This window comes from Lolium rigidum, chromosome 2 (assembly GCF_022539505.1).
Source record: "Lolium rigidum isolate FL_2022 chromosome 2, APGP_CSIRO_Lrig_0.1, whole genome shotgun sequence".
Taxonomy (NCBI): domain Eukaryota; kingdom Viridiplantae; phylum Streptophyta; class Magnoliopsida; order Poales; family Poaceae; genus Lolium; species Lolium rigidum.
The window spans coordinates 84,404,156-84,424,797 of NC_061509.1; the positions used below are offsets into that span (position 1 = coordinate 84,404,156).

At 43.4% G+C, this 20,642-nt stretch overlaps 2 protein-coding genes, 1 long non-coding RNA gene and 1 pseudogene across 8 annotated transcripts; 1 reads left to right on the top strand and 3 right to left on the bottom strand.

The window, feature by feature from the left end:
• The first annotated feature begins 158 nt into the window (after nt 1-158).
• LOC124686841 (protein GRAVITROPIC IN THE LIGHT 1-like) lies at nt 159-4,114 on the top strand. Of its 2 annotated transcripts, none has more exons than XM_047220731.1 (2): nt 159-369; nt 2,569-4,114. In XM_047220731.1, the coding sequence occupies exon 2, from the start codon at nt 2,633-2,635 to the stop codon at nt 3,890-3,892; it is 1,260 nt and encodes a 419-aa protein (XP_047076687.1). In that variant the 5' UTR covers nt 159-369; nt 2,569-2,632; the 3' UTR covers nt 3,893-4,114. The 2 variants fall into 2 exon arrangements, with proteins under 2 accessions (XP_047076687.1, XP_047076688.1); XM_047220732.1 differs by lacking the exon at nt 159-369 and adding an exon at nt 2,198-2,374 and having other exon boundaries at nt 2,567-4,114.
• Nucleotides 4,115-5,038: 924 nt separating this feature from the next.
• LOC124686842 lies at nt 5,039-7,908 on the bottom strand. Of its 5 annotated transcripts, XR_006997963.1 has the most exons (8): nt 7,789-7,908; nt 7,612-7,677; nt 7,194-7,272; nt 6,581-7,104; nt 6,424-6,505; nt 5,967-6,111; nt 5,769-5,885; nt 5,039-5,498 (listed from the first exon to the last, which is right to left on the bottom strand). It is a non-coding gene; the product is annotated as an uncharacterized LOC124686842 (long non-coding RNA). The 5 variants fall into 5 exon arrangements; XR_006997961.1 differs by having other exon boundaries at nt 6,424-6,485; nt 7,612-7,908; XR_006997960.1 differs by having other exon boundaries at nt 7,612-7,908.
• A 170-nt stretch (nt 7,909-8,078) lies between these two features.
• On the bottom strand, nt 8,079-8,773 carry LOC124689935 (annotated as a pseudogene).
• Nucleotides 8,774-14,240: 5,467 nt separating this feature from the next.
• LOC124689936 (25S rRNA (cytosine-C(5))-methyltransferase NSUN5-like) lies at nt 14,241-20,352 on the bottom strand. Its single transcript, XM_047223386.1, has 13 exons — nt 20,079-20,352; nt 19,047-19,105; nt 18,825-18,875; nt 18,476-18,608; nt 17,691-17,776; nt 17,451-17,549; nt 17,310-17,363; nt 16,510-16,654; nt 15,744-15,805; nt 15,525-15,612; nt 14,995-15,078; nt 14,737-14,898; nt 14,241-14,650 (listed from the first exon to the last, which is right to left on the bottom strand). The coding sequence occupies exons 1-13, from the start codon at nt 20,350-20,352 to the stop codon at nt 14,424-14,426; spliced, it is 1,524 nt and encodes a 507-aa protein (XP_047079342.1). The 3' UTR covers nt 14,241-14,423.
• Nucleotides 20,353-20,642: the final 290 nt, after the last annotated feature.

A 20,642-nucleotide genomic window follows, 5' to 3' on the forward strand; every position in this document is an offset into this window, starting at 1 on the left:
TAAATAAAAGTACAAGGGAAAAAATTAAAAAAAGCATAAGAAAAATACAAAGACTACAGACTACTCACCTAAAAAGTTTGATTTACAATTTCTGATGAACTCCAATATATACACGGTAACTCCTCTCAAGTCTCAAACCCTTCTGCCCGTCCCATCCCCTCACCTACCAGCCCCCTCTGCTTCTCGCGAGCTCCCGAGCAGAGTTCGCCTCCTCCGCACTTCGCCCCTTGCCCTCGCCGGACCTGGCCGCGTCCCCACCGCCCTCTTTCCCTTCTGCTCCTCCTCCCCGGCCGCCTGCTAACCGCGGGCAGAAGGCCTGGATCTCCGCGTCTAGATCGGCGGCCCGCCTGGAGCAGCGGTAGTTTGCTGGTAAGAGTGATTCTTTATGCCGCTAACTTCGTCTCTGTTACCATCGTTACATTCACGCTGCCAAGAACAGATTCTTGAACGCTATGTTGGGTCTCTTTTGGTTTGCTGAAAGTGATATGCTTTACTTTTGCTAGGAGATTATTTTACCTTTTGTTAGAGAGAGGTGGCGCAAATGAGTTTGGGCAGAGGAAATTATGATTCCAAACAAACAACCATACTAATACATGCTTTGTTCTTTTCTTAAAGCAAGTCAATCAAACTTGGGATATATCTGCCACTCCTATGACACAAACTGCTCTAATCAGCTGCGGTTACAATTGCATACCATATTTTAATTGAGGAACAAGTATCCATGTTCCTCCTAGCACTTTTCCATTTGCACATAGGCCCTAACCATAGGTTTTAGGGCTATGCGACCAACATTTTGCAGACCAGAGGTCAGAGGAAATTTATGGAAGGCCCGATGTGGGGCAGGGGGTCGAATCCATGTGGGAAGAGTGAGAATCCAGGCAATTACAGGGAAGATGAGGTTGTCGGCGTTGATTCTGCCGGTTGCAGATGCTGGCGTGCAGAAGCTCTAACCGCCTTCTTTGATGTATTCAGGAGAATACAGACACGAGGTTTTCTTTGGGAAGTGGGAACCACTCTAGTCTGAGGCTTGGCGGATTTAGTGGACAGGAACATAAGCACATTTCACAGTATCGAGCCAGACGCCATACGGATGTCACATTGACCTATCATATACGAATGCACCCCACTGATTCTCTGAAGCTCATTTGAGAGCAATACATGTACGTATGGGGACATTTCGGTGCTGCGGGGTGGTTGGTATTGCTATTGCTTTGATGACATATATGCTCATTTGAGAACGATACATGTCCTTTAGGGGGACATTTCGGTACCCGCAAAAAAAAAAGATGCTGATTTGACAGCGATACATCGTACACGTCCGTATCGGGACATTTTGGTGCTGCAGGGGTTGGTATCGCTAATGCTTTGATGACATACTGATGTTGGGTAGACCGTAGATATGTGATGCTGCCTATTTTGGACTATTTCATACTAAAATAGTTAAAATAATAATTATAAGGCATCAAGAGACTCGTAGTTACTACCCCCTCCGTTCTGAATTATAAAATGTATTGGATACTTCAGTGTGGACTACATATGGACTGAAATGAGTGCACGGACACACTGAAATGCGTCTAGATACATTCGATTTATAAAAAGTTAGAACATCGTATAATTCACTGATAACTAATAATGTCAACATCGACTCCCAGTTTCAAGTCAACCTAACAATTTGTATTAACGCAACACAGATCACACAGTGTCTAAGTCGGCAACAAACATGGTAGTCTTTTCTCGTTGGTATTCCAACATGTGTGTCATATTGTTGAAGTAACATGTTTTCTGAGTTTTTTTGTCTGTGGGCTTTGCTAAAAAGATGGTATTTGCTGTATAGAGTTTGCAGTAGAAGGTTGGTACACGAGGGGAAAACCACTAGAGTTCAGAAAATAGACTTACTCTGTTTATTTTATATTAAGATTGATAAACTATGTGCCTTCTATAGCCAATACTTGGGAGGAAAGCAAGGTGTGACTAGGCTTCACATGGTTCTTGCTTAGAGGGCAACCAACGTAATCATTACCATCAGTGTAGGATATTTGATGGTTAAGCTTTTTAATCTGGCCCAGGGACCTGTAAAGAGGCAAGGGGTTGATGGGCCATAGGTGTGGTGAGATTATGATTGGTATCTAATGTCACCAGGGGTTCTCCCATATGATACTTTTAGTTCCCTGGATCATATGACTTGAAATAAATCTTCTGTGGTGCAGTTGATATCGTTCACCTCGGGAGGCCGACTAGCCATTGGATTATCATTAGCTGTGCCACTAGGATGCTCAATTTCGTGCCTTGATATGATGCTTTGGGGACTTAGTGTGGAGGTCATATTGTGGAACATCTGTTGATCAACATTCAGAATATGGGTTACCTAAAAAAAGGTTGAGAATATGATTGTGTGGTTATAGAATCTTTGTTTTAGAGCAACCCAAATCTTGTTGCAGTTTACTTTGCGCTCGTGCATATCTCTTTCTTGATGCAGGATGCAACTTAATTAAAACAAAGGTTGCTTTTGAGTTATCCTTGTTATGGCCATTTATGTAATTTATATCTTACTCGCAGTTGCTTTTGCAGGTGGATGCCAATTTGCACATTGACTGAAGACAACTATCTTGGTTGATCCTGAGGGCAAGAAGTAATGATCCGGCCAGGCTCCAAGGAGTCACAAAATTATGACAATAATAGCCAGAAAGTTTATCCTCAACCCATTGATGAAAATATGAATCAGAATGTGGGCAGTATGATTGGAAGTATATTCAATAACATATCCTCTTTAAAGGCTGCATACATTCAGCTGCAGGAAGCTCACACCCCATATGACCCAGACAAGATACAAACTGCTGATAGGCTTGTCATAGATGAGCTCACAAGGCTTTCAGAACTCAAGCATACCTACAGAGAGAAAAATCCTAAGCCAGTAGCAGCATCACCTCAAGATTCACGCTTGCTTAATGAAATACAGGAGCAGCAGAACTTGTTAAAGACATACGAGGTCATGGTAAAGAAGTTCCAGTCCCAGATCCAGAACAGAGATACCGAGATTACCCATTTACAGCAGCAAACCGACGAGGCCAAACATCGGAAATCAAAACTGGAGAAAAAACTGAAACAAAGGGGACTACTTAACAAGGAATCCGAGGAATCTGATGAAGAAGAGAACTACTTCTCCATTGAACTGACACCAAGTCTATTTACATCAACTGCTGATAATGCGTACCAATCAATACATGATTTCTCAAAGCCCTTGATCAACATGATGAAAGCTGCAGGATGGGATCTTGACGCTGCTGCTGATGCAATTGAACCTGATGTAGTGTACTCGAGGAGAGCTCACAAGAAGTACGCCTTTGAGTCCTACATCTGCCAAAGAATGTTCAGCGGTTTCCATGAAGAGAGCTTTTCCATCAAGGCTGCTAATGCAACTGTTTCTAATGAGGCTTTCTTCCATCAATTCCTCGCAGTACGGGCCATGGATCCTTTGGATGTATTGAGCCAAAACCCAGACTCAGTGTTTGGGAAGTTCTGCAGAAGCAAATACCTATTGCTTGTGCACCCGAAGATGGAAGGTTCTTTCTTCGGCAACATGGATCAGAGAAACTATGTCATGAGCGGTGGCCATCCAAGGACACCTTTCTATCAGGCATTTCTCAAGCTGGCGAAGTCTATATGGTTGTTGCACAGGCTGGCGTACTCTTTTGATCCAAAGGTCAGGGTTTTCCAGGTGAAGAAGGGAAGCGAGTTCTCGGAGATTCACATGGAAAGTGTTGTGAAGAACATCGTCTTGGATGAAAGTGCCGAGAGGCCTAAGGTTGACTTGATGGTGATGCCTGGTTTCCTGATCGGGGCTAGCGTCATACAGTGCAGAGTCTACCTTTCTGATGTCAAATGTACCGAGTAAAAATGTTGCGGTTGCTTCAGAAGATTCGGGGCGTTTCACATCCTGCGAGGTCATTAAGGTGGGCAACTTTGTATGTCTTGTGTGGTAGCAACACCTTTGTGGGAAAAAAATAGTACTATGATTTTTATCATTAGAGGACTATATAATGTCTTTCTCTCTGTTTTGTAATGTAATCCTGTCCCAACGTTTGGTCTATATATAAATTGGCAGTGTTATGGGGAAGTGACTGTCTATATGATGATTGTACATCTTGAAAGCTGGCATTCAGGTCCTCATTTTTATGCCTAATCTGGCTTTATATGGCTATATTCTGAGACGGACTGGACATGCAGGTTGCAGCAAATTGATTTGGAGACGGAAGAACATGGAGTATGAGTGGTCATATATTTTGAGAGATTTGATTTTGCTGGATGGGTTAATTGATACTAGAATATTTCCACCTTGCCGAGCACACACTTAAAGCAAAACCCTTCCACCTCACCACCTCCATGTCAGCACTCTGTATGCACTGGATTATGAACAACCTAATCTGAATTAAGTGGGCTACCCTCTAAACTAACTGAATTTTAAGGTCACAATCAGTTTCAACTATGTCTGTGTTTAATGTCGTAATGGTTGTTGCACTTATTTTGAAGTCGTGGTGGGGTTTGTTAACATCTTTGATGGCTATGTCTGCAAGGGAAAACTATCATGGTCAGTATTGTGAACTGATGCGTAACATCACCCTTAGCTGATTGATGGTGTGTGCCTGCGATTTTTGGTCGAAGCTTATGTGTGCTCTGTTCATCTCGATGGTCTGCTTCTTTAAGATAGGACTAGATTTAAATGTGCGCCTTGGCGCACGATCCCGTGAAATTTGGACCGATTTACATTTTGTAAAACGACGATAGAAATAAGGTCAAAAAAGGTAATATGTTTTGTACTGATTTATTTTCAAACGCATCAAGAGAAGAAAGTTTAAATGATCTATAGACAGACCTGATAGGTAATTCTAGTTCTGGTAGGGTCTCCATATATATATGTTAACTCACGCAAGCTTACTAAATAACAAAAAAAAACCTATAACATAGCTACGCGGATCAGGAAAAATCATTTAAATTTTACAGTAGAACCAAAGGCAGGCAAACAAAAGTCAGTTTACATACAGACGCAGAGGAAACATGAAAATATGAGCAGCTGCTGGCAAGCCAGTCTGAAACATAACATATATCGATAAATAATGTTTTGGGTACATAAGTTTTCTATGGCGAAATAAGCGAGAGCTGTGTTATGCACAAGAGGCTATAAACAGTAGGGGGGAAGTTTATTTTATTTTTGCTGGTGGGGTAGAAGTTATATGCAAAGAAATACGGCACGAAAGGTAACCACCAAAATTTAGATGCAGCTCATCACAAGTGCACTCCTTCCGGAGAAGTGATCATCTACACTGAAATCGAAGTTCAAGTTGTAGGAAATGTACTTATTTGCTTTCTAGATCTCCTTAGTTGCTTTGAATCGTTGAAGGTCACAAGCAGCCTTGTCAGTTACAATAAGAACCGAGTCAAGATTGCATTTATGATCCTTCTCTCCCAGATAGTCTACCTCCTCAGGCTTGCATAAATCGCCTCTGAAAGTATTCCAGAACATTATCACGACCTATAAGCATTGATAAATATATGAAACAATGCATGATAACGACTAAGACCTCTCATCTTCAGACGATGCCATGAAGGCAGTACCATGCCAAGGCGTAATTTTGAGAAGAGGGAATAAGCATGAAATTTTTCACTATCTAGAATCAATTGGAAAAAAATATAAAAAATGCGAAAAAGGACTGGGGCCTGACAAAACTTTAGTCATGGTGCATTTTAAAAAAGTGGCATTTAAGATAACTGACCTACATGTATAGTTTCCATGCTTCTCATGGATGAGGCAAAGAGTGGCTTCAATTGCTGGATTGCATGACACCCAAATATTGTGCCTTTATCAATTTTTTAGGTGAGGGGAAAAGATGCTGAAGTTGAACACAGCCAATTATCACTATGGAACCAAAACCATACTAATTAAACAAAAGGCATGATACCGGGCAGTTTACCTTTTCTTCTTTTTGCAGCAATGGCACAAACCTATCAGTCATAAATCATCACTCAGCAGACACTCAGTTATTCAGCAAGACCATCAGCAAAGCTCCATCAAGGCCATCAGCTAAACTGAGCCATAAACACCAATTTTTATTATACCTACATTTGTGGATAGTAAGCAAGCACATTATTATAGCATTTATCTGATTGCCTGTACCATGCAAGGTGTGGTTGCAGACTGAAATTAATAAATTTCAGAAATAGAAGACAATGCATATACATGAGTGATGATCAAATACAACAATTCCTAGAATTAAACAACAAAGGTTACCACTATATTTATGCCCTGCATAAGCTACCGATGCAAGCCAGGTACCAAAATCTAAAAAGCTAGCATCCAAAACCTTTGGGATAATTAAGGGAATTTGCAGATTATGCTTAAGCCTATCCAAAATTGTCTCCTTACATTACCTATACAGTATCCCGAAGCTCCGATCCGTTGCTTCTACGTGTTCAGAAGCGGCAATTTCCCTCTGATGAAAGGCATATAAATCTGAGAAAAATTAACGTGTCAAACTCTTCTAAGAACGTGGAGATCGCGAGGGACAGGGGTGAGAAGGATGAATACCTGCAACAAACTTCATTGCTTGTCCGCCGCAGAAGCCCTCCCTCCCTTCGCGTCGCCTCCATTGCCGGCACATCTGCCGCTTCTAGGTCCTTGCAAGGATGCCAACGTGGGGCTCGTGGCCTTCCTTGTCCGGCGCGGAAGCCCTCACTCCTTTCACGCCGCCTTTATCCCTATCTTTAAAATTTCTTGAATAACCATGACTATCTATTGTGGACAAAAAAATGGGTTCCATAATGCCGTCTCATATCCATGAGCAAATGATCAGCTGGAGCGGCATAACAGCAGGCACCATCCATGGCATAAAACAAAGAAGATCCTACTTAAAAGACACATAAGACATCTACTGAAGCACCATGACCACAACAGAGACAAACCACCGATAGAAGCAGATGGATCAGAATAACTAAAACCTAAAGACCAGATGGCAGAGGAGTCCAATCAGGTCATACATATTTTAGCAGGACGGACTGCATTGTTCTTATAGCCTGCATGCCAGTTATTGTCTTCAGTACAGGAATTTTGTTCTGTAAATAAAAGCAGAAAGAAGTTCTAGTCCCATAAGCAGAAGCAAGAGAGAACATATGCAAACCCAATAACTGAAGAAGGAGAATACCAGCAAGACGACCATCAAAGCATAAACCAACCACCACACATAGAGACTATGGCACCGCCAGAGGTCAATGATCTGCAAACTGCAAGAAAGAAATAACACATCATTAAAAAGAAAAAGAGGAGAAGGGAGTAAACCGAAAAGCAAACAATGAATGGTCATCAATGATCAACCACAAGACCTGCACATAGGCTTCCAATGGGACAAATATTATATGATGGGGGTCTCAAACAAGCAAGTTTATTTTCCTAGGAATTACTTGTACATCTCATCGCTGATAGCTTGCACATGAAAGGAACTATTGTAATAGGGAATGGTGTAATATATAACATCACACTCTAAGTTACTGAAAAAAATATGACACAAAGCATTCACTGTGAAAAAACACTAAAAACATCAAGAAAAGTGCAGCAACACTTACCAGCAGTACGAATTGTGATGGATCCATCATTCAGCTCCGCCGTATACATCCAGTACCATATTCAAACTGTAAGCCAACAAATTTGCTAAATTAGTATATGAGAGTGCATTTGCTACCCACGGGGGTAGCTACGCATGCGTCCATCGCCATTTAAACTGCACTGAGATTCGTACTGACTCGCTTTGGCCTTTGACCGTGTCCCACGCCGTGCACAGTAAACCAAGTATCTAATTAGCTAATCTACAGCGACGCTCGAGCTCTTGAACGCGAGCCGACATGGCCTCACTGTCGTCTGGCGGCCGGCGCCGCATGAAGCCCCAACGCCGCCGCCTACTCCACCGCCAGCCAAGCTTCCGATTTGCATCGGCCCTGGACCCTACGCGCCGCCGTCGTCCCTTGCGATTTGCATCGGTCCGATTCGTGCCGCTCCAGCGTGGGTCCGGCCTGAGGATTCGGCCGCCTCTCCTCTACCTCGAGGTCATGGGGCGCCTGACGCCGCCGATAGAAACCGCGTCGAGCGCGTGCACGGGTGGCGGGTTGCGCCACCGCGGGAGCGGGCCGGCGACGAGCAGGTTCTGCAGCAGCGGCCCGGCCTCCATGACGGACTGCAGGAACCGGCCCCGCGGCGGCAGCGGCCTCTTCCCCGCGAGCATGTCGAGCACGGCGTCCGCGCCAAACTGCTGCTGATGCTGCTTCGCCGGCGGCGGCGAGCTCAGCTTGCCGTTGCGGCGCCGGTCGGAGGAGGTGACGGGGTCGAAGAAGGGGTCCACGGGGGACGAGACGAGGCTGCAGTCGGAGTCGGTGACGCTGGACGTGACCATCGCGGACGGCTGCGGCGTGGCATGCGCCGGCGCCGGCGCCTGCTTGGCGAGCTGCTGAGCCTGGTCTCGCGCCTCGTCGCGCTCCTTGGCCACCTGGCGCACGAGGTCGGCGAGCTTGGCGATGGTCTGCTCCTTCCGCCGCAGCTCCTCCTTGGACGCCTCCAGCTCCGTCGTCGCCGCCAGCAGGCTCTGCTTCAGCTCCTCCACGCTCTGCAAATTCCACAAAAACCAAAATCAAGATCCAGCACAACTTTTCGTAGCACCCAGATCAACTCAAGAATCTGCAAATCCACTACTGTATAACTTTCTAGAACGAAGATCACATCGAAATTCGATGGGGGAAACCATCACTGCTTGCAGGATTTAGCCGAACTGCTGGTTCCTTCCGACGGGAGACTCGATTCCGCTCGTATTCGTCTAGGTGAAGCCAGGCGGCGTCAACGGAAATCCCTCACGAATCCGAGCGGGAGATGAAGGTGTGAGGCCAAAATCGAAGTGGACAGGGGACCGGCGACCTCCGCCGCACCCTACGCGCCGCCGCCGCGCCGGCCTGCGAGCCACCGCACATACGGAAGAAACCCGCCCTTCCCACGCGGTAAACAACCCGAGAACGCTCAAATTCGTAGGAGACTGGCCAAGCTGCTTGGAGGTACGAGTAGATCAGGCGGAGAAGCTTCAGAACCGGCCAACGGAGGAGCTTGGGGGCGGCCGGACAGCAAGGGGAGGCGGCGGCGGCTATCGTGTAAGCAGCGGTCAAGGGGAGACCGGCGACGAGGGAGCCCGTTTTTTTTTTTTTTACACAAGCAGACGAGCTCGGGCGTGTGCGGGTGAGAATCTCCGATTTATGCTAATTAATCGCTTGATATGTTAACTGTTAAGAGTGCGCGGGTGTTAACGACGTTTGACCAAATGGACACGTGTTGGCTGCTGAACGGGTGTGTAGCTACCCCCGTGGGTAGCGAGGTTCATCCGATTAGTATATCCTGATCAGACCTAATTATAACCTAATACATCTATAAAGCTTACTAATCCCAGCATCCAAATTAATAATTACCAGGAACAAAATATGAGATATCAAAAAGTTCCTACATGAATCATATATACAGTTGTTCATATAAATAAAATGAACCAAAACCAAACAGGGAATAGTATACTTCTTAGCTAGCTTCGTCCGATAACCAATAACAAGTCCACTGATGAAAATATCATGTTGGAACACAAACATATATCAAATTAATTGCAATCTCACATACGGTCTTTTAGATGCAAAAGATATAGGAACAAGGAACTGACAATATAAAATTATACGGTAAAGGAATATGCAGGGAAGCAAAAATAGCAGAAGTAAAGAGAAAAATAGAAGGTTTAATATTGTTATAACATATCAAGAAATCCCTTCGTAGGCAGATGTTTAGAATCTCATGGCCTTGGTTTACCCCCATAGCTCTTCCTTTGGTTAATACACGTAATCTACCGCAGGAAGACCAACAAGGAGGCCCCAATCATGTCAGAAATAAGGTTCATGCAAAAAACATCACCTCGATAGGTTGAAATCAGCCTCCTTTGGGTCAACGTATGTCATGTGAGGCATTACTTAAGGGATACAAACCACACCATTTTAGATTGAACCACCTTTCAAATACCTACAGGGCACGGAGAATATCTTAATGATACCATGCCAAAGAAGAAACATATCATTAGAGATTGCAAAATTTCTTGCTGAGAGAGAATACCTCTCAGCTCTTCCCAGTGGCAAATTGAAGCATCATATGTATTCAAAGTAGCATAATTGTATTAGTTAGCTGACAGCAGTGAAACCTCAAGCATATAATAAATTACATGAGAAATTTAAATGGACTTTAGCATATTTTCCGAAGGCGGAAAATATGATCCATAGCCAGAGGTTCATCACTTGAAGTCAATAGCTACTATCCTACAGCTGATTAGTGTACAACTCTATGGTTCATCTTGTTGTTTATCGAGCACCTACATGAGCATGTACGGTTCACCAAGATCTATAGATCTTATATAGAGCAGATCGAATAGAACCTCACATATTTTCCTCCCAGCCACAATTAGATGTACACCTTTTCTAACAATTAGAATGGCAACACAAGTTAGAATCCTCACAAAACAAAGAAAGCTTCATTATAGTTAGAACACCAAAATCTTACCAATCTAATATGCATATAGTGTGGACATAGGTTTCAGCATTCTATTATATGCTCCTATAATTCGTAGCAGATATAAGGCTTGCATTTGGGCTATTCATGAACACCATATACGCTGTCTTGCTACCAACAGCACTGCTAAGCTAAATATGAAATCAGCATGTGTTTTTGTTGCTCATTGCCTTTTTTTAGAAATCATAAGAATTATATATGACAGTTCTTATGCTTCATTAGGGAGAAATTAAAAACTTAGAAAAAGTGCCCGCTCACCTCACACAAGGTGGACAGCGGGGTCAGCAGTGGAGTCCATCATACACATGAGGTGAGAAGATAGCACCACGTCTGAGCGGCGTACGAGAAGACGTAGTCCACGACAGAGCTAAGGAGGAATACCCGCATTAGTTTGATGTCAAAATCGCTGCTTCCACTCTTGTATTTCCTGTACCAAAAAAAGGTCATGCTCCTAGCTTCCACTCTTGTTGTCAAAATCGCTGCTACCACTCATGTGAATAGCAGAACATGGAAGAGATTAAAATCATACCTCAAGAACAAGCAATGGTCCCTATCTGAGGCTGCAATAGAGCACCATCTCGAGAACTTCCATAAACGTGGCCACCACAACCCTAGGTTTGTCCTCATGTGGGAAAGAGAGGTGTCCCGTCCATCTTCAGATATCCGCCTTCAACCTCCGTGTCCCTCAGGCAGATGGTCTGAGGTCACCTCTTTCTTCCTGGCCTTGAGATTGCACAAATGAATCAACCGTATCAAAGAGTGTCACCTCTTTTACCTCATGGTCCGACGTCAAGAACACACAGGCAAACAAGAAAAAATCCCACTTCTGGTGTGACACACACCTTGTCATCATGGCCCATTTTGTATAAGACCTCGCGAAGGTGCTCAGCAGGAAAACATCGGCCAACATCTGCGAAACATGAATATTTAAATAATTTTCACACATCATAACTTCATACATTGATGTAAACACCAAGGGATTTAAATAAAGATGTAAACACCAGGCTCACGTAAGTGCCTTGAAATCCGCCATGCTCGCATTCGCTGGTGCAACACCACTTCCCAAGACGCGCCTATGGTGTGAACACATCCCCCGCATCATGTCCAGGCTGCTGCACTGCGTGCTTCGCTCGTCGCCCATCAGTGCTCGATCTGCCGCCGGCACGCTCGCTTTCTTGACGGCTCTAAGCATCCTCAAGCAGTGAATTGGGCTCGTCATATTCTTTCTTTACATATGAAGTTTCTGTTAATAAGAGAAAAAATTAGAACACACGAAGTATGTTGCACATTCACAGGGAAAGAGAGACACAACTGGGCAAAAGTAAATACTTGGTCCTAACTAAGTTAACCAGAAGGTGAAGCATAATTAACCTGGCAATATAGTCTAGCACAGAACAAAACCTGCCCAGGAAGCAACTCATCAAGAGCATACTACTTCGTCGCCTCCAAAAGAGATGTAGAACATGGTGGTAATGCAACCTTGTGGCTAATCTGCTTGGCTGCAAGCTTTGCATTTAAACCTGATAAAAAAATCAGGAGAGTGGTGAATTAGAACCACACAAATTCCAAATAAAAAGGTATAGAAATACTATTAAAACAAATGGTCGCATGGCCCTGCTCTCCCATCGCCTCACACTTCTCCAATAAAAACTTAATCCCATGAACAGCTGCATGCTCACAAGCATCACTGAACCATCCCTCCCACTCTAATAGTAATACATCGGAAAATACTGAAGCTATTGCATGGAAAGAGCAATACAGATGCAAGAGAAGTTTCTGCAAAAGAAAAGAGCACGAACTTGGATAGGTCGGCCTGAATCAGCTTCATTGGATAGCATACGATGGGCTCATCATAGGTAACAACCATCTTGATCTTTACAAGGAAAAATATGAAACATTCAAATCACATATCATTTTGGCGCACATATAATACCAGAAATTAAGCATCTACACCAAATCTAAGCAAGGAACAGGGTGATGTTGGGGTTAATTTCAACAAGCTACCTTGAACTTGCACTCAGATTATCAAGTATTCCTTCAAACAAAATCCTCAAGGGCACACACACTTTCACCAAATTATGTAGCATCTTAAATAGGAATACAAAAAGGCTTTATTTGATAAATTAGTCGCAAGTATTGTGAGGTTAAGCACAAATTTGATGTAATACGAACCTATGTAGAGCTTCAGAACCATGATATTGTCCAGCAAGCACCTTCGTCAAGATCTGCACCACAATCAAATTAAATCCAAAAACCAATCACCACACCCACAAGTACACTCTCTGGTAAGGAAATCAGAGGCATGGCTCACCTCAACTAACCGGAGAAGGTCTTTAGCACCAGGCTGTTTGGGGACGACCTTCTCGCCACGACATGCCGCACTAGCAGCAGGAACAACTCCACTGGCTCGCCGCCGCGTCCGGCCGTCCGGCGAGCCTCCGCCAGCATCGCGGCCGGCCGTCCGGCGAGCCAGCGCCGCCGCATCCCCTCGTCTGGTGAGCCTCCACCTCCGCGCTGCCGCGTCCGGTCGTCCGTCGCGGCCAGCACCACTGTCGTTGCCACGACATCAACCTCCTGCTGCGTCACAAGAAGCTCCCCGCGGATCGCGTCCGCCACCCGCTGCCGCGCCGCCTCCTCCCGCCCGACCTCGGCCAGGCGCGCCTCCTCCTTCACGTCCACGCCGCGCGGCCAGCACCGCCGCTGCTGCCTCGACCTCAACCCCCTGCTGCTTAACTTCCTCCCGGCGATAGCGACGATAAGGCGGCGCTGCTTCCGGAGACCACGGCATCGACGACATGGGGTGGAGGCGGCGTTGCTCGGCGACAACGCCTGGAGGATCTGGAGCTCGAGGCGGGGGGCAGCGGGTCGGGACGGCGCCGGCAGCCGTGGCACACGCAAGGGAGCAGGAGGGGAGGAGACGAGCAGAGGAACGGGATTGGGGGCTAGGGTTTGAGGGGGATTGGGCGAGGCCTTTTTGTCTCACTGCGGGGGGATTTTTGGTCCGACCCAATCTTCGTGCACCAAAGCCAACCACGCATGCGCCTACCGACGGGCGGACCCAGACTCTGGTGGGGCCCATGATCAGCCTCAGACAGGTAGAACATGTCTGTTGCATGGATTTATTTAGCAACTCTGAGCCAACAATCAATGGTGGAGATTCGTTGTGGAGAAGATCTGACGGCTGAGAGATGCTAATCACTGTGAGGCCCCCTATGGGGGGCATCATATATACCTTCAGATGCTTGCAGGCTTGTTTTTGGCTAGAACAAGTTTATACTATTTTTCATTCGCAATAAAAAAAAGTTTATACACTTTTTGTATTATGGCATTGATAGTTTCTGTCAATTTTTGACTCGGAGCCATATGTTTTGAACCTGGAGATGATAAGCTGATCTTGTAAAACAAAGTCTCCTGTTATTTAACATTCCATGCATACTCGTACAGAATCAGCACTCGCGTAAGCTTATAATTTTAATACTAACAAATGTGGAAAGAGCAATATTTGAGTGTAGCTGATCTGGACAAGTTCGGGAGGAAAGGTGATCTGGGCGTGATGAGGTAAGTGTAAGCGAGTAAATAGGGGCTTGTGTTCATGCGCGCAACGATAGTAATAGAAACACGCAACGATAGTAATAGACATTGGCATTTCGATGTAAATTGGTCCGCAATAATAGTAGAATGCACCTTTGCCTTGGTTCATAATCCAACCTTACAGAGGAACCCCAAAACTAAGTTAGAAGTTCAACAACTGCTTCCTTCAGCTATCGCTAACAAAACAGAATCACTCGGGGATCCTAGGGCAACATCTCTAGAGACGCCAGATGGAGCAGAGCGCATCCATCCTAGACAATCTCAGGGAGCTGAACGCCCTGAGCCCGTTGTTTCTTGTTGTACAAACTCGTTTCCTTTTCGCACCCAACATGCCGTCTTTGCTAGGCTCTGCTGAAGATTCATCGGCTGCTGCTTTCCTCACAAACAGCGCTATGAAGAATCCCTCGAGGTCATCTTCAGGATCCGTCCGAAGCAAATGTTCAGCTGCAAACAATGGTGATGTATTATTTACCTGTCATAGATCAATCATCCAGGAGAATTGCTGAATTGTTCAGGTACGGAGCACGTACCTCCGTCGAAGACCGGAAGGCCACGGCGGCGCCATTGAGGGAACGGGGTGGCGAGCTCAAAACCAAGTGATGTGGCTAGAGGCAGGACGGAGTTGACGACATCCTCGTTCTCTGCCTGGTGTATCGAACAGGTGCTGTAGACCAATCTCTCTACAGAGGGAACTGGCAAACAAGGACGAAAGCTTTTCGCTTCAGTTTGTGCAACAGTTGTCCAGTGAAATGTGAACGTTACACAGACTGCGTAGAGAAGGAACTTACATGATAGAGCATGTGAGAGAGCTTTCCGCTGAAAAGCCGATAGTTTCCTAATCCTTGCGCTTGAACCTGCGTCATCCTGATCATCTGCAGAAGAGGATTTCTTTCAGTGCTAAATGTTCCAGTAAGATCTTGATATAATGATGGTTCGTTGAAATTAGCGTCTCCCTTGCCTCCTTACACTAGTAGACCATAAAATATTCACAACACCACACTGCGACGTACACAATTTCAGTTCAAATTTGACCGAGCAAGCAAACCTCTTGCGCTAACTACAGAAGACAGATGACCGCCAGACTACACAAGGATGCTAGCAAAATCTTAGCCTTCTTATTTGTCCGAGAAAATGAAAGAAGTCCCATTTACATGGCTTGTGGAGAAAACTAGAGAGATCTCGAATGCGGTATGTTGTATGCACACCGATTGCACTAGGAGAATAGTAAGCTAATCATTAACACATGCAGCGTGCAAGTTTTTATATTGAACAAGAGAAGAGTATATATAAGGTGTAAGACTTGGCAAGCTATAGTTACCTCTAGAATGCGAAGGAAGCAAGTGGTCAAGTCTCTCTGTAGAGATTCCAGATCCAGAACAGGAGGGATCTAATAGAATAGCACGAACCTGTACCAATCATCACCACATAACAAAATTAGGGGTGCTTTGTTCCGCAAGACAAATGAAACGCTACAAAATGTATGATCTGATGTTGATTCTTTTACAGGAAAGCAAAAGGCAACACAAGTACTGCAGACCTCTGCATATGACGGATCATTGCTATCTATATCCAGAAAGTCACCATTAACTGTTTCAACATCTACAAAACTGGTTAAGAAAAGCTGATCCTCATATCATGCCACGAACTTTGCAAGACATAACACATAACACACAATATATGGCGAACAGGTACATACGGTAGGTTGTTGGAAGTAAAAAACTGCATTTAATTAAACAAATTTATGATCAACATAGAAAGTCAAAAATATCAGAGCAACTGTCTTGACATAATGGTTTGTGTATATATAGTTTGCAGAAAAAGGAAATTAAAACTCGGAATAAAATAGCCAGCAGACAAAGGAAAGCACGGATCACTTCGACCTACAAAAATAGATGCAGCATATGCCCTATCAAAGATGGAATACCTATCTATATGGTCTTCAGCCCCTTAGGAGCACCCTTGCGAATAAATGTCAACCAAGTAACTGAAAGTTCACTATTAGGGTTGGCAGGAGACTTGTAACATCCTGATTTTTACGGTCTCATTTGTTTTTTTTTACAAAACAAAGGATGTTGCAGCGTGATCAAATTATTAATATTTCATCTTGGAGTTGCCAAATTTAATTCTAAATTGTTTTGAAATTTATTTGACATGTGAGGCAAGAGAATCAACTCCGCTTATGCCTTACGATGTATTTTACATCAACAAGGTGACGGGATGACTTAAGGATAAGAACGGTGCACAAGGAAAAAAAATGAAAGATTAGTAGAACTAGAGATAATAAAGCATTTAAGAAAGGATACTGTTTGCTCCAGATCTTCTGACAGTATGCTGCAATGTCTTAGCCCTGTCTTTGTTAAGTTCGCAGGCTATAATATTCCCTTCCCCATTCATGAGTGCAGCAAGGTGGACTGTTTTGTTCCCTGGAGCCGCACATGCATCAATAACCTAAGTTTAATGTTCAATTGGAAATCAATGGTTTGATGTGATATAATTATAACTTTATAAAGTAATAGAACTAAAGTGATATTTATCAGTCACTACATCAGAATGCAGCACTCATAGGTCGATCCCATAATCAATAACCTAAGTTTAATGTTCAATTGGAAATCAATGGTTTGATGTGATATAATTATAACTTTATAAAGTAATAGAACTAAAGTGATATTTATCAGTCACTACATCAGAATGCAGCATTCATAGGTCGATCCCATAAGTTATGAGTCATGAAGCATATTAAAGAGGAAAACAGATAAGCCTAAACTTTTCATTGGTGACAGTATTGTTATATTTTACCACTGTCTGCATCCCACAAATTTATGTCCTATAGTAATCATAATGCATAGGAAGTATTTGTCAGATTTATCTGATACAGATAATAATGATACAAATGATAAAATAGAGAAACTTCAAGACAAACAATTGCTAAGTTGTCAATACTAAAATATGCATTACTATAGTCCAGAACATTGATATGTGAAATCTTATCCATTGAGGATGGAAATCTAAATAAAATCCATATCTCTTGGCTGCAAAATGATTTTAGTTTGCATGCCAATAAAAAAAATATCAGCAACAAGAACTAGCACACTAATAAACAAACCTTCCAACCCGCCTTAGGGCACAATGCGACTGCCACCATACAACTTGCTTTTCCCTGTGAAAACATGTTGAAATTGAGAGGGGGTATATTATTAATCAAATTTCTTTTCAAATGCGAATGCTACAAATCACAAGGCTTCACCTGCAAAAACACCTTTCCATCTGTGACCAGAGGATGTTTATGCATATCAGTTCCAGGCGGGAGCACCAACATGTCTGGAACCATATCATCTTTCTCAACCTACACGATACTTGGTGAATTTTAACTCTCACTAAGAATGGTAGAGCTCGAAGGTGATATACAGTAATGAAGAAACATTGAGCAAAAGGTCTGTTACTTGGAGAAACATGCTTGCTAAATAGTAGACAAAAGATGACGTACCTTGTGTATTTTACTTAGTACTTCGATAACAGAGCCTGTAGTGGTCTTAAGTGTGTTTACACGAACAAACCTCGGCTTTGGTTTGACTGCAGAAAGAAAAACGGATAATGAACAGAATTGCATGCATATAATTTTATTAGTAGCATCTAATTTACTTATAAAAGATGGCCTACCACTGATATGATGAAATCAAGCAAATGAACAGCAGCAGTCGTGGCAAACCTTTTCCAGGAAAACGATTCTGATCCTAATTTTGAAAACTAAATCGGTTCGCCAAATATAAAAATTACTGTTTATTAGTAAGTATTTCGGAGGATACCAAAAACAGAATCCACCTTTCTCCCTAAGTTAACCAAAATGTGTCAACTATCGTAACAACTCGGTTGTGCATGGCAATGGAATGGAGTCAGAGAAATACTCAACGTTAAAAAGTTAAAACCTAGCATGGAATTGAATAGTCAGCATTGATTGTTGACACAAGAAAAGAACCTCCAAATACACTGCATATGAAACAGGTTAAATTCACAGAAACACCTCACATCATACGCTGCATATATGAAAACATTCAAGTTCACAGCTGTAACAATATCTAATTATGCAGTGTAGACAAATATTAACCATAACCCAGCCTTTTTGAACTGGAAACAATCTGCGCAATAAGATGAATGCATTTGATCTTGATGGGAAAGATCATTAGATGGATAAGGGATGCAGAGCAATCATATTACAAGAAGTCAATGAACCTCTACAAAGGGAACATGTCAGAGAGAACAGAGAAGAAGTACCTGTAGTTTTATCGCTTATCAAGTCCTTGATGCTACTGACCTTCCTTTTAGCACATATTTTCCCAAGAGTAGTCCTAAAAGTATCTTTATGTAGCAAAATGAACTGCTCAACAGATCCAGAAACTGCAATTTCCTACAAATGCTATATCGTGTCAGATTTTCTTTCAGTGGGAAGAAGAGGACAAACACAATGAACTCAAATGACACTATATTAATAGATTGAACAGCTATTAGTTTAGAAAACTTAGAACGTAGAAATTATAAGGTTGGAGTTGGAAACAGTAATGCAACCATGCAAGAACTGTTTGAATAGTTGTTGTCAATCCAACGACCCTAGTAACTGACATACCTGACCGAAGAGGATGTCGTAGGCAGTCACATAAACTAATTCCTCCTGTTTCTGCAACAAAAAGAAGAAATGTGTAGTGTCAATTCATGTCTTATTGTCTTACCGGGTGGTGCTATACATACGCACTTAAGGGTCGTGAAGCCTACCAACAAAAGACTGGCAAAAACAGCATATAGCAAGAATGGAAACAATTAATCCAAATAATAGATTCAGTTGGCTTACCTTCCATTTGCTGGATAGTACTCCAGTTGATGCAAAAACCTCCTTAAGAATTGGAAGACCTGATCAAAGGAAACCACAAACATGAGAGAGAAGTTAATGCAGGAAAACACAAACTGACGGTTCAAGCACGACAGCCGATAATTTGTGCTTGCTCGCTGCAAGCAGCACTACACATGGTTTTATTTCCAGGTTGTCAGCTATGTACATTCTCATTGGATGAAGTAACATACTGATCGAATATGTCCATTCTCATTGAATGAAGTAACATACTGATTCTCCGGAAGCTTGAGCTAAAAATATATGATTTACTTTAAAGTTAAAGAAATATAGAACTCTTTGCTCCGTATTATAATACCTCTGTTCCGTATTATAAGGCGTATAATTTTTTCTTAGGTCAAACGAGGTAGAATTTGACCAAGTTTATAGAAAAATACTATATAAATATAATGTGGAAATGTATGTCATGACGTATCTAATGACATTGATTTGGAATGATAGATATTGATAGTTTTTTTTCTAAAAATTTGATCAAAGTTTACATCGTTTGACTGTTGGAAAAAATTATACACCTTATTTTCCGGAACAGATGTAGTATTAAATCTTTACCTTCGACGGATCATGGTTGGATGAAAGGAATTTTGTCTCTGGTAGTAAAAGACTGAAAACATCTTCAACATGAAGAAAAAAACTATTTTGATTCCACAACATCAGATGCAATTTATAAAGACATGATGGCACATGAACACATGTATAACTAATTAAACTTTCAACTTCCTACGGTTTCTAGGATTTATTTCAACTCCTCACTCCAAATAACACACCAACTACAGCAACCAATAAGCATCGAGATGACAGAGCATTCAAGAGAAGTTTATATGCACGCTTAGCAGCATATATTCACAGAGACATTCTTCTACCGAATACATTGGACACCCATGTGAGAATGCAGCAACGAGGCTCTGCACTGGCATTCCATCGAACACCTGGCACGCGAGCGCGCGAGATGGCATGGGGCGAGAGCTGGAGGCTTACACTTGAGGGTCTGGCAGACGAGGGCGAAGGTGGCGCGCTTGTTCCGTACGGAGGGCGAGAATACGAGGGACTTGATCGAACCCCCTGAGCGCTTGGAGGCGTCCCCGCGCAGCACGCGCCGGAGCACCGTGGCCGCCTCGCGCCGTGCGAAGAACGCTGCGCGCTCCCCGGCGTCCCGGCTCGCCATCCGCCGCCCCGGCTGGCCTGGAGGTGGCCGGACCTGCCCGGCCTTTGCAGGGACGTGGCTGCGATTCTTAGGCTGCGGCGGCGCCATGGCTGATGGCTTCCGAGTTTGCGGGTGCTGGGTTTTTAGTTGCTAGGGAAGCGCCTTGGGTTTTTCTATGCTGCACTAGTTTTGTACTGGTCGTTATGTGTCATGCCAAAATCAGGTCAAAAACTTCACAATTTGAAAAATAAACATCAAACACTCGCGTCTGAAAAGAGTAATTTGTGAATTGGTTATATATATGCCAGTGCGGTGAAATTATTCATGAAACTATTTCTATTTATTTTCTTATATGGTACTGGCGTCCTCGTTTCATGTGTTTAAATTTTGGCCACTTA

Coding starts and splice junctions, on each gene's coding strand:
- LOC124686841 (XM_047220731.1), top strand. CDS start 2,633: ATGATCCGGCCAGGCTCCAAGGAGTCACAAAATTATGACAATAATAGC.
- LOC124689936 (XM_047223386.1), bottom strand. CDS start 20,352: ATGGCGCCGCCGCAGCCTAAGAATCGCAGCCACGTCCCTGCAAAGGCC. Junction 15,613..15,743: donor ATGATCCGTCATATGCAGAG/GTCTGCAGTACT, acceptor TGATTGGTACAG/GTTCGTGCTATTCTATTAGA. Junction 14,651..14,736: donor CCTTCCGGTCTTCGACGGAG/GTACGTGCTCCG, acceptor CATTGTTTGCAG/CTGAACATTTGCTTCGGACG.